This window comes from Mycetomoellerius zeteki, unplaced genomic scaffold, assembly GCF_001594055.1.
Source record: "Mycetomoellerius zeteki isolate Tzet28-1 unplaced genomic scaffold, Tzet1.0 scaffold297, whole genome shotgun sequence".
Classification (NCBI taxonomy): Eukaryota; Metazoa; Arthropoda; class Insecta; order Hymenoptera; family Formicidae; genus Mycetomoellerius; species Mycetomoellerius zeteki.
The window spans coordinates 261999-275342 of record NW_017257279.1 but is presented as its reverse complement, the minus strand read 5'-3'; the positions used below and the strand labels follow the sequence as shown (position 1 = coordinate 275342).

At 33.6% G+C, this 13344-nt stretch overlaps 1 protein-coding gene across 1 annotated transcript in view; it reads right to left on the bottom strand.

The window, feature by feature from the left end:
- Positions 1-13344, bottom strand: part of dysc (whirlin protein dyschronic) — a 111579-nt gene that overhangs the window by 55261 nt on the left and 42974 nt on the right. The window contains exons 6-9 of the mRNA XM_018450784.1: positions 3792-4115; positions 2961-3193; positions 1930-2233; positions 992-1051 (exon numbers count right to left, since the gene is read on the bottom strand). Of these exons, the coding sequence (XP_018306286.1) occupies positions 992-1051; positions 1930-2233; positions 2961-3193; positions 3792-4115 (921 nt within the window). The remainder of the gene's footprint in view (positions 1-991; positions 1052-1929; positions 2234-2960; positions 3194-3791; positions 4116-13344) is intronic.

The following is a 13344-nucleotide window of genomic DNA, read 5'->3' as shown; positions in this document are numbered from 1 at the left end:
TTAAATAAGTAACTAATTTTAATTTGGTATTTAAGTATCGTTATTGTTATATTTTTAAATTTAAGTATAGGAATATAGATTTATTTTCTTTTGCATAGTATAATTACTTTGAAATTATTTACGAAAGTATGAATCTACATTATTTCAACAGTTATCAATTTTTAAGTTGATATTAAATATAATATATAATTAAATATTAAACATACTTTAGTATTTTAGTGTATCATCAGTATTATAAAATAATACTTAAATTTATAAAAATAAATATTTGTGTTATCGTAATTACTTTGAGATCTCTTACGAAAACATGAATCAATGTTATTCCAAAAATCATCAATTGCTTATGGTAATGCAAGTCTAATTAACTATTACTTTTGAAGCATTACTTTTTGAAATTTTGATGCAATAATCAGACAAGTTCTACTTTTTGTCGCAGTAATTATTTCGAGCTTTCGTTGATTGTTATAAATTATGGCGCTTTTGTTGCGAATTATTAATCGCTGTAGGACATTTCTCCTAGGATTCCTTTTGTCCGAATAGTTTCGCTCGTTCTCGGGTAGACAATAATTTTCCCAACGGCCGCAATGTCGATTAGGAACGCGCGCGTGCGACGAGGAACTTTCGGGGAATATTTCCCTGTTGCTTTCCCCGCGGAGTCCGACAAAGAGCGAGCACGCAAAAGCGATTCGAGTGTCTCGGCAATTAGGGTGAGCAAGAGATTCATAGAACAGCGAGTGAGGAAAAAGAGAGAGAGAGGAGAAAAAGTACTCGGTTCCATACATCATCGTCGTAGAGACAAGAGTTGATAGAAAACGTGTACGTGTGCCTGTACGTGAGTAACAATGCGCACAACGCGCGGTGTAATCTGAGAATATATGCGTATGATGTGTATGTAATTATGTGCGTATATGTGTATGTACGTGTATGAGTTTGCGTTCTATGTAAGCTCGAGGGATATGAATAGAATATAGAAGAAGAGAGTCTGACTCACCGGAAGATCGTGGAGCGAGGGAGTCACTATCAGATCCGAATGTGCGCGGTCGCCTTTTCTCTGGAAACAAAAACATGAAGCACCATTTTAAAAGTCGTCTTACCAGCTTTCTTTCAAGATCACCTCTTAATCGCACGATTCACATTCCGATGAAATGGCATGACGGTCGTAAACCGCCATTCGGGTTAAGGGGATACTGGAGTGACCAAATTATCGACATTACAGTCGTATAAAAATCTCCAAATTGACTGAACGGAATAAAACATCCTTTTACAGAATTCAAGTAGACACAAAATTAGGAGATGATGCAGTTGACTTTATACTAAAATCGAAAAAAAGGTTAAAACTAGTACAAAAGTCCACTGTACCATCTTCTAATTTTGTATCTACTATAATCCTATTCTCAAGATAATTAGACCAGAAAATAGCACATTACTTCCTTAAAAGTCACGAAATTATCATGAAACTCGAAATTTTCGGAAATATCGTCTTTGACGATACAGAAAAAATTCCAATATTTTAAATTAATTTTGTATTACAAATTAATTTTTTATCTTAAATATAATAATAAATAATATTTAAATGAGAAGTTGTCTATTTATTCTTTTCTCTGAAACGAAATTCGCAAGTTTCATCTCCAATTTAATTATACAATTCTCTTATCGCTCCTTAATAATTGAACCTCATTGCGTTCGTTCTAAATACGTTTCTCATAAAGTTTTATACATCTCATTATTATTAATTCAATTCTTTTTATCAGTATTAGAATTTTGTTCAGTGCTAGAATTAGAAATACTTCATTGAAAATTCCTGGCACGTGTTCTAATTTAACAATTCTCATTGAATATTCCATATGATTTGAGTTTCCGCACATAATCCATATTCTCTGAATATTCTCCGCACCGGAATTAAAATCATTTTAGTTAAGGATCACTTACCCTGGCCATTGCTATTCGGGGTCGGTAAACGAGATCGTCGAAGGCCGCTCTGTCCTTGTTGTCAACTAACTCCCTAAGCTCCGTCAACAGCGTCAGTTTCTCGTGGGTATTCAACAGATCGCTCAGGCTGACGATCAATTCCTCTATCGTCAGCCTTCTCGTCCTGTAATCCGCCAAGAGCTGAGAGAGCGCGGCTCGTTCGCTCCTAGCGAGGACGACCCGCGCCTTCTCCTCCACCATGGCGGCAGTGGCTGCCGAAACGGTATGAACGCCACTCCGGTGCCTCCACTCGTTCGTGCTGCTCCTTGATTTTCGAAAAATTTATCGAGAATTAAATTGGACGGCGTTAAATAAAAATAATTATTAAACGACCACGAGGTCGAGGGATGATCTATAAATAGACTCATAGGCGGCATTGGCTTAGAATATTCAACACTTTCGTCTTACTTGAAAATGTATTTGTGGTAGGACAATTAATTTTTTAGGAGTTACTGAACATTGTTTATGGATTATATTGAAATTTAAGTTGAAAATATGATTTACATGAATTTTGTCCGAATTACACGTGGCGATGTATTGATTTTAATTAAGCTGGCTTCTTTCAATATTCACGATTTAATTAACCATGATTTATCAGCAAATATTATTCTTATATTATTTATTATGCAAGTTTAATTATTGATTTCATTGATGTTATTTAATTCAGACAACGATTTTTACGTAACGAATTAATATTGACATTTGAAATAGAATTTATACGAGGATTTAAGATTTATCAATAGACATGTCTCATGCCAATTATATTTATCATAAATTTTTAATTCTACACTTTTTCTGTCCATAATCGGTATAAATATAACGTAAATTTTAGATATACAATTAATAAGAGATAATATTGAGATTATATACATATTATTAAAAATATACATATTATTTAGATATATAGATATATAACAGAGATTATATTTAAAATTTATTTGAATTTAAGATTTATTATTTAAACTTTTTTTATAAAAACATTTTCGACTTACGCAGGGCTGGGTGGACGATGATTCCCGGGACTTTCCAGGAGTAAAGAATCGTGCTCGGGATATCGGGCGGTCGGAATTACTATAGGCTGGCTGGTGGTACACGAATGGGGCACTTTGCCGACATCACGTATCAGCAGGCTCATCCTCTTGTTGGTCTTCAGTATCTGAACAGCCTCGTCGTGTGTCGCCTCCTCGAAATTCTGCCCATTCACCTCAATAATCTGATCGCCCACCTGTGATTATTCGGGATTGCATTTCCTATTAGAACTCGAGTGAATGGGAAAATTGAAAGATCTAAAAGTAAAATAGAGCAGTATCGAAATAAAGTTAATATTTATTATAATGCCATGAACTAAATGAATAAAATAAACTATATGCATTATAAAAAATATTCATTAATCAAATTATATTCAATTTGAGTTATTTTTAATCATTTCTACAAGTCGTCACTGCTTCTACTCAATATATTATTAATTTCACTAAAACAATGGATTTCAACAATTTAACTCAAAAAATGTATTAATTCAAATTTAATGTATTATTTACGAAATGCATACGTTAATATGAACATTGTTTATTTTGAAACTAAGCAATTCAACTGCAGAAATTGATTACATTTTAACATCAATGAAAGTTGAAAATAATAAAATATTATTTAATTCAAGGGGTTGGGTTACCATTGCTTCTTCGATATCTAATAGTGTAGTATATATACATTCAGTAAAATATATTTTTGCAAAAATTGCGCTTAAAAACGTTAAATTGGTCGCGTGTGTTTCTTGGGAAACTCTGTCGTAAAAACGTGAGATTTAATAAAAAAGCGATTCTTACGAGGAGTCCGGCGCGATCGGCGACGCTGTCTTTGTCGACGCCCGTCACGTAGATTCCGAGGCCATATTCGAGGCCGCCACGGATCATCAGGCCTAGAGATTGGCCGGGTTCGATGCACAGCTCGACTTTCCGCGTCCTTGGTCCGTAGCGGGAATCGCGGGGTGGATGAGGGGGCGGTGGAGACGCCGGACGACCTTGGCGGTCCATCCAACTGCAGGACTGTGGGCGACCCGACGACGACCATACGGGGTGACCGCCCCGACAGCGGGGGTCCAAGGCGGGTCCTCGCACCGTCATGCTCAGGGTTCTGCAGGACTTCAGCATCTGTCGGAACGCGAAGAACGTTGTACAATATCGCGGGACATGAAAAAGTCAGGGGATGAATATTTATTAAGGGATGATTGAATGGGTGGGAAGTATGCACGAGTTCTTTGAGCAGTCTTGGAATATGAATTCTCTGCGGTGGAAATTCATAATGAGTTGAGAGAAAAATGTGTAGTATTTGTACCTACAATTGCATGGCAAATAATTATAGATAGTAGCTCCATTTTTGTAGTTTCTACTGCTATAATGTTAGTAACAATAATTAATATATATTTATAGTTTTATTAAAAAATATACATATAAGTTGGCCGAAAAGAATTATAAATTAAATTGGTGATATGGTTATTGCAATCATTTTTTTCTTTCAGTGTAATCGATTGATATCTCTTATCGTCATTTGCATATAAATTCTTTGGTTGAATATTTTGATAAAGCAAGAAATAGATATTAATAATATTCTTTAAATCACATTTTTAAAGAATAGGCTAGAAACTTTAGGTGTCGCGTTTTAAAATTTTTCTACTGATAATATTAATTCGTAGTTCAATATTAATATTCATTGCATTCGCAATTATAATTTCGTATTTAAATCTTTAAGAACGTATCAAGAATATTCAAATTTTTAAAAACTCTGCGAAATATAATCTCTGCGAAAAGCTGAATTTTTAATTTAAATTTTCCATATGGAAATCTTTATTTTGTTCTCTGCTTCAAGTTTCAATAAAGCCATTATTATTATTACTGTCAAAAATGAATGTTATACATATATATGAAACAGTTCAATAAGGTCAATATTTATATTTAACAATATAATTTCGTGGTTTAAATGAACATTTTTTTGTATCTTATTTTTTATAAATATGTCTATTTCTTATTGAAGTAATTTTTTATTTAGGTTCTAAATCGTCGCCAAACTTTTTGTATTGCTTTCAAATACAATATAGAAAAATTTAATTCTTCCATAATTTTTCATTTTGTTAAAAAATACATCTAATACATCTTTAAAAAGGCACAGGGAGAAATTAAAGTACCGTACTATTTGTCAAATTTTGGTATAATTTTACATTTTGCGTGATATTTTCTATATTAATTAACAGCAAATAAAACATTACATGGCAAACATTTGTCAGCTGTACATTTTTGAGAAAATTATTAGGAAAAATTTTGCAAATGAACTATAATTTCCTTATATAATATAAATTGATCCCTGTATATTCTTCACCTATCAAAGAGTAAAAACAGGATAAAAATCAAAAATATGCGTGCACAAATACAAATTAATTTTTGTAAGAACAATATTATTTTCAACAGCAGGAAGAAATTATGGAAATAATAAACAAAGGCTCAACGTTTTAAGATAAATTTCTTGCGCAAATACGCGGCAGGGGGGTAGTTAATGAAGAACAGCAAAGCATCTAAAGTGACTGTTTATAGGTAAAATAGATGAAGTTAACGAAGAGAAATCAACGGAGATGTGTTTCGCGGCGATGTGACGCAACCAGCAGGATATCGATCCTCCTGGCAGAGCCTGTGACGTCATATCCTACCCTATCCTTGACCCAGCCCGGATGGCGACGTCCCTAGGATCCCGCGGTTCTCTTATAAGATACGGACCTCTCCTGAGGCAGCCTCGTCCTGACGGCCTTCTCCTAACGCGACCGGACAACGGCGTGCGAGCGGCATACAGGAAACGACGATTTTCCCCCTTGCATTTTTAACGCCAGAAACTCGAATGAGGAAACGTAAAAATGCCGTCTCATCTCTGCGATGGCGGAATCGCATTTGGCAAATGCATTTCGCCGCGACCCGATCCCGGAGATGCGCCTTTCGGGACGTATCGTAAACCGCGTGTCTATCCATTTCCCTATCCGACTTTCCACCCTCCGAATTCCGTCGCGCACAAATTGGACGTGCTGTTTTACGTGCGACAAACAATTCGCAAATGGAATTCTGAAAATTCCGCGTGCACTCGAGCAATTGTGGACTTTATTAGCTTTCCTAAACTCTGTTCTCTCTCGTTTTCTGAATCTAATAGTTTTTAGTGTATGAAAATATGCTGGCTCATTTGTTCTTTTTATTGATTTATTGATGAGTTAAGAAAATTTATACTATAAAAAGGACTTTACAAAGATAAAAAAGATACGTCAAGTATATAAATGCATTTAAAAGTATGCAACGAAAATTTTAAAAACTTATATTTATTTAATAGTTTACTTCAAAAATGAGTATGAAGTCAATATAATTAGCCAAGATTATATCATTGCAAGAAAAGATCTTGAAAACTTTATAAAAACTTATTAAAAAATTATTTGTAAAAAGTATATTTAGTAATGATTTAAAAGTATATGCAGCTGAAGTTTACCGCATTTATGTCGTTTCATGCAAATTTTAAGTCGCATGAAACGGGTTTAAAATGATTAAAGTGACTAACGAGGTTATTATGAAGGAAATTTCCGTCGGATGTAGCAGTGCAGGAGGCTGTTTGCAAAGGTTTGATCCAAGCCCAAGGAATTTTATGAACAGGGGATCTATCTGGTTTGATAATGAGAGAGAGAGAGAGAGAGAGAGAGAAGCGTCTTGCCAACCCTGGTGATTATTAAACATATTCGTGGTTTTAATATATGAATTTAGTATTGTCACACGTATTGCCTGTCACGTATTCTAACACTTTTTGCGCCTGCGTTCATACGAGAAAGCAATATCTGTTATCTCTCTCTATCCGCCATTTTTGGTCCACATTCACCAAACTCTGATCTCTAAGTTTTCCCATCTTGGCATCTCATAATTCTATTTAGCGCCTAGATGAAATATTAGGTAGCGCCCGGCTAGATTTCCGGGGCCCAATATAGAACATTTGAACGCCCAGATACATTTCCACTCGGGAAAAATCAAAGTAATTATTAATTATAATTTATCTTTCACCAATATTTGATTAATGCTAAATTTTCTACTTCTCAATCAGTTCTGTCACGTAGGAATGTCATTTTTCAAATTTCTACCTAATGGCGACTTAATATTGCCAATCAATCTTAGTTATCTCTCATCTTGAAAGTTCCATATTCATTTAACTCACGACGTGTGTCATGTCGTGTCGCATACGAGGGAAATTAACATCAGATTAGCTGTCGAGAACTGATGAAAAGCTCCAAGATAGTTGGACGTCAGCCGATTCCGTGATCAGTATCCATCTTCTCATTCGGCCGATTAAATAAATAATTCATACGATGAGACATCGAAGCCGTTTGGCCAACTCGAACTGACCGAAACTAGCCCTAAAACTATCGTTATCTCGTCTAAGATCCGCGTCATCTGCAAAAGGCTCGCGTGCCATCATATTTTCAGCCATCCGGAAGTGGTTAAATACGAGCGGTCCGCAAGTTACGACGCTATCCGGCGGATATCGCTCTGATCGCTTTCGCCAACGAAATCGTTTTCTGGGTCAGCCGGATCGACCCTGATCGCGTGTCTTCTCGCTATCGATGATAAAATTGTAAGAGTTATAGCTTACGACATCTTAGAGAGTCGACTTGTGTAGACAAACACCACAGAAAGTTTGTTCTTCTCACATATTTAACTGGGCAGATCAATTATTGCTAAATAGAAGTTATACATATATTTTAAATCTTCAAAAAAAAGAATTCAGATTTCTATGTCAATTTTAGATTTTTATATCAGTTTAGCAGTGATGATTTGTTTGATAACAATAATACTTTAATGAAAAGATTTTCAATAAACTCTTGTAATATTTAAAAATGCATAATAATATATAGGAAGAATAGAACTGATGAAATTTCTAAAATAAATTAAAAACTTATAATATTATTCATTCATATTCAGATGTTTTAGATTTTATATAGAAGAACCTTGACAAGGAAATTTTATGAATTTTTAGGGAAGATTCGTGATATAATTTTTCCAAAAATTTGTAGAATTTCTTTGCCAAAAGATTCTTGTGTTACGAAATTTAAGATATTTAAATTGTCGAAAATACATATTTTCAAGATTCGCTAAAAAGACATACTTGCATAATTTATTATGTATACCGTTTAAAAGTTTTAATAAGTGCTGCTTTTCGCAGAAAAACATGAATTAATCATTCGCTACATGCATTTATTTATTAAATGTTGATTCTTTTTATGTATATTTAAACTGAAGAACTGTTGAAGTACACTATATTTTTTTGTTTAAGTTTGACTAAATTATTTGCTCACTAGTGTCTGTTTTGAATTTCCTTAGCTTTTTTTTGCATAAAAACTGGATTTAGTGAGTAAATATTTAGTCAAAAAAACTTAAAAATTGCGAGCAAGTAACGTATTCTATTCTACAAAGATAATCATCGGTTGTACAAAGAAGAGAAAACATTCACAGTTTACAAAAACAAGTAATATTAATGTTCTGATCAAATGAACACTCAGATTAACGTGTTAGTTCATTGTGATGCAAATTTTAAGAGCTTAAAGGTTACATTTTACTTTTTAAAATGTACTGAAAATATTAATTTAAATCAATAAATATGTAATGTAAAATATGAAAACAGTTTTTCTACCTTTTGTCTGTTTATTCTAAATATTTTGCCATTTATTGAAGCATTCGGGCGGTACTCTGTATTAGATTTATACATGCGTTAATTAAAATTGAAGGATTTGCTACAACATAACTGAATATATGATATTGGTAAAAATGGATGAGCAATGTATTCCTCTATTTGTAGAAATCTATCACTCATTTGTTTCTATTCCAATATCACATATTTAGTTATTTGTAAAGGTCGGGCTATCTATTGTTTTTTATATCGCCGTTTTGTTTATAAAATGATTCGTATTTTTTCTATCACTTAGCAGTGTACCATCTGATGCAGAGAACTTTTATTCTTCTCATATAGAGAATCTCTTGGGAAGATGCTGAAACTAATCAGCTGTCATTTCTAAACGAACCATACACTCTAAAAAATAATGTTTTTTGAATTTTTGAAACATATATCATTGAAATATTTAAATGGCAATATTTGGCTTTTATAAAAATTTGTTAAATAATAAAAATATTTCTGATTACCTTTACTTTATATGTAAATAAAATTACCAAAATTACTAAATATCTTATAAAAAAAAATATTTTTCATATTTCCTACGTGTGTTTAAACATTTTAAACAACTGATTAGTTTTAACAGCTTTTCATGGAAAAACACTCTGTAATATTTTTTTATTTACGATGTATAACCTGTAATAAACTTTCCGGATATGTATGCTAAAATATGAGAGAGTTTTTGTAGCCATATGCAAATAAATTTTTCTCTTCATTTTAACTTCCGAGTTTATTTTCTCCATTTTTACAAAAATGTGGGTTAGCTCGTTGTTGCAGCAAGCTCTTCAATCAATCCAAATTTCGAGTGAAACTCGAATGTTAATATTAATCAAGCCGTAAACCTCTTCTTCGTGAATTTATCAGTGACCAGAGGATATCGTGAGTTATAATGTCGTATATAACGACGTTCTGCATAATTGAGGATTCTCCAAAGAGACTTTTTCACGGCGCGTGAATGGCATTCAGTTATATCGATCGTCCTTTTCCCTTTCGAGGTAAGGCAGCCGCATCCGCGGAAGCTTCGTATATTATGTAAAGAAAATAAATGACAGGAGAGATTCGCCGGAGGGCGCCGGGACGCTTGGCGCCGCCACGTCGTTCTCACCCTCATCCTCACCGACATCGTCGTCAGCGTCATCGTTCGAGAATAGTTGCAAGGGGTGGAGGAGGGCGGAAATGAAGCGACGCAATGCCGCTCGCTCGAATGTGTTGTTTGCGTATCACGCATTCTGGTGCTCACTCTTCTTGCGAGTATCTCGTTGACGAGCCGTTACCGAGATAACGAGTCTCGCTGCCACCGTTATCCTATACGGTCCCTTACGACCAAGCAATTTAATCCTGTTTATGGTGATCGATGCCAAACGGAGACCAAGTCTCTCGCCGAAGAATTCCCGAATTCCACACGCAAAATCGGAACTAAGCATAAAGTAAAGCTTGCGGCACAGGATGCTTGTTTCCCTGCTAGATTGCTTGCGTGTTGATAAATTATTAGAAATTCTGCACTCTCTGTGGTACAATTCCAGTAATTTACTAAAACGCAAACAATCCAGCAAGAAGACAAGCATCGTGTGCCGCAGGCTTTACGGTAACATTACATCAATATCATAATTTCTTACTCGCCAATGCAGGGTGACAAGAAAGTTTGGCCACAAAGCTTTTGTGTGTTTATCAGATTATTCAAGTAACACGCTGGTGTTATTTGTCGTCATTTTGATGCCAAAATGAGGTCTTTAATGTTGATTTACGTAGGTAAAATTTATATATTGTAGAGAAACAAATTTTGACGTATTAATTAAAGCTCTATATTACCAAAGTAGCACATTTCTTTGATCTGAGCCGAAACGCCGAAACAACCTTCCTATTGGCTATTTCGACCGCCATCGATTTAGTCGTCTGTAGTCCAATAAGCGCTTAGTATTATTGATATAGGCTACGTTTACACCGCGCGACCTAACTTATCCTGTAGGTTAAACAAAGACACCTATCGTATAGGTCGCGGACTAAGCGCACGGTGTAAACGTAGCTATAAGGCATGGTTAGTAGATCCAAAATGAAGGACCTATGCGCTACTTTGGTATCTAGAGCAATAGTATTAGTTACTGTATGTTTCTTATTAAATATCAAAAAATATTCAACATCAAAAGATTTCATCGGTTGAATTGAACACTGTTTCATTGGCTGAGAGAATTTTTCTGTAGAAAGATACGCGGCCATTGTCGATGCATTCTCCAAGCTTTTTAGATCGGTATTGACAGTCGAGTCTTATATTTAAGACTGTCTTATATAAGTAAGTCTTAACATGAATCAATCAAAGAATCAATTATTATTTTTATTAAAAACATTATTTAAAACGGTCTTAAAAAAAGAGATCGATTATGAATATCGACTTTAACGATTGTACCAAAGCTAAAAATAGCCATTATGTTAATTATTATTTTTAGTGTTTAATAAGATATAACTAACACTCCCCAGAATTTATTTTTTTTATAAATATACGTTATTAATGATTTGATAAACAAAACTTTGTGATTTAACTTTTTTCACAGCGATACCGTTGATCGCGTCACCATGCTCGACCTTCCCCGCGCTATCCCCTCCCTTCCCTCCCCGCGCCAACGAATACCCCCGCGCCCCGCTCCCCCTCGGAGGACCAGTGTTAGAACCCACCTTACTATACTACTATTGTTGTAAAATGAATATTGTTTAACATATTTTCTTTCTTTTTTAGTAACTATTCTTTATGATATGCCCTTTAAATATGCAATTCCATTAAAAGCCCGCAGTAAAGAACGTTTTATTAATCCTTTGAGGAAGCTTTCTGACAAAGAAGTTTAAAGAAGTCCTTGTCTCTTATAAGGATTTTTGTTGAATTTGATTCTGGTATCAGAATTTTAAAATTTAATATTAAGTGAAAATTGGCCGACGAGATTAAATACACACGAGTGAAAAATGCCATATTCGATGAAAGCGGTTTTTCGTGCCTAATTATTATTATTATTTGTGTCTAAAATTCAAATAAAAAAAAATAATCTGATTATATTGTAAAATTCGGTTTTAGAGAGGTTTTGGGTATCGTTTTGTTGAATGAAAAGGTCGAATTTCAAAAAGATAGTAATCTTTTTAAAGGAAGATCAAATGTTACAGTGCTCTGCATATTTGAAAATCAATACGAACTGTTTGTATAGCACTGATGTGTTTCAAATAAAGCGAAATTGGAAACTTGATGTTACTTTGCAATTAAAAATTCTCTAAAACCCAGTTTTACGATAATTAAATTACTTTTTTGAAATTCTGTCGTATTAAATCTATCATTTTGAATTTTTTACTTTTAATCTCAGATTCTCGAATAAAGTTTTTTTAAATATATAAAATATATAAAATATATAATCCATAGATCAAGTTTTATAAAAATTGAACGAGCAGGTCACAAAATAAAAAGAGTCTCAAATCCATAAAATTAATTAATATCTTTATTTTTTTAGAAATATTGTCATAATATATATTTAACGCACTTATTTGATTAAATATTTGTTCGATTTCTACTTATTTTTTTCAAAAAATTGTGAGTAGGATCCATATATCCGTGATGTTTTCAAATATTAATAAATCGGAAAACATTCAAAAATATCAATATATGATTAACAGTGACTTTTCATTGGAGTATAAAAACACCCCAGATGATTGTTTACATAAAAATATCAGATTACTACTTTCGGGTTAATGTTTCCATTAAATAAATTAGCTGTTCGTATATTCCATGGAGTTATCAGAGAGTTATTACACGGAGCGCACCGAATCGGTTTGGAAATTAATATTTATCTAAAATTGTTGATATTAATATTTACTCGTACCTTTTAATTAAAATCAGACTTGACTGCGCGTCACAAGTTGAAGTCATCCAATATCGCACGCGCCGCAAATATGGGGTCTTGTGTGAATTTTCACAAGGATGTAGATCGTTTTCACATGCGTCACGTGGATATTAGTCATCTTATTCAGCTGCCGCGAGAGCGTGAGAGATTTCACTGAATAAAAGATGACACCGACGTCTTGGAAGATTCATCGAATTTCGCGAGACCGGTGTGATCAAAGTTGAATCGAAATGAGATACCGACGAAGGATATGATACTGACAGAATGAAAGAAACATTTTCTATCAGAGTATTATTCCATTCAGTCGCACTATTTCATATTAATTCGAAACGCCAAACACAATTAAGGACTCGATCGTGAACTCTACAGCTACTTGAGATTTGCTTCAAGAATAATACATTTCGAATTTTGAATAATAATTAATGAAACGGACAACTCCTTTTCACGTAATATCGCGGAACAAATCTAGATCGAAATGGTTTACAAAATTTGCATTAACGTTTCTTCAAAATTGACACGATTTTATATTTATTGTATTATTATATAATATTATTATATTTATATTTATTATTGTAGATATTATTGTATTTATAATTTTATTGTTTTTATTGTATTCATTATAATATTATTGCATCATTATTATCATAAGAACGATAACGGAAGTTCAGAGAAAGCGAGGAAACATTTTTAAAGCAAAATTAGTAGATTTGCTACATATTTTTACTAGATGGTTTATACTGTAAATTCCCATCGATGTTCAATATTTCTTTAAAAC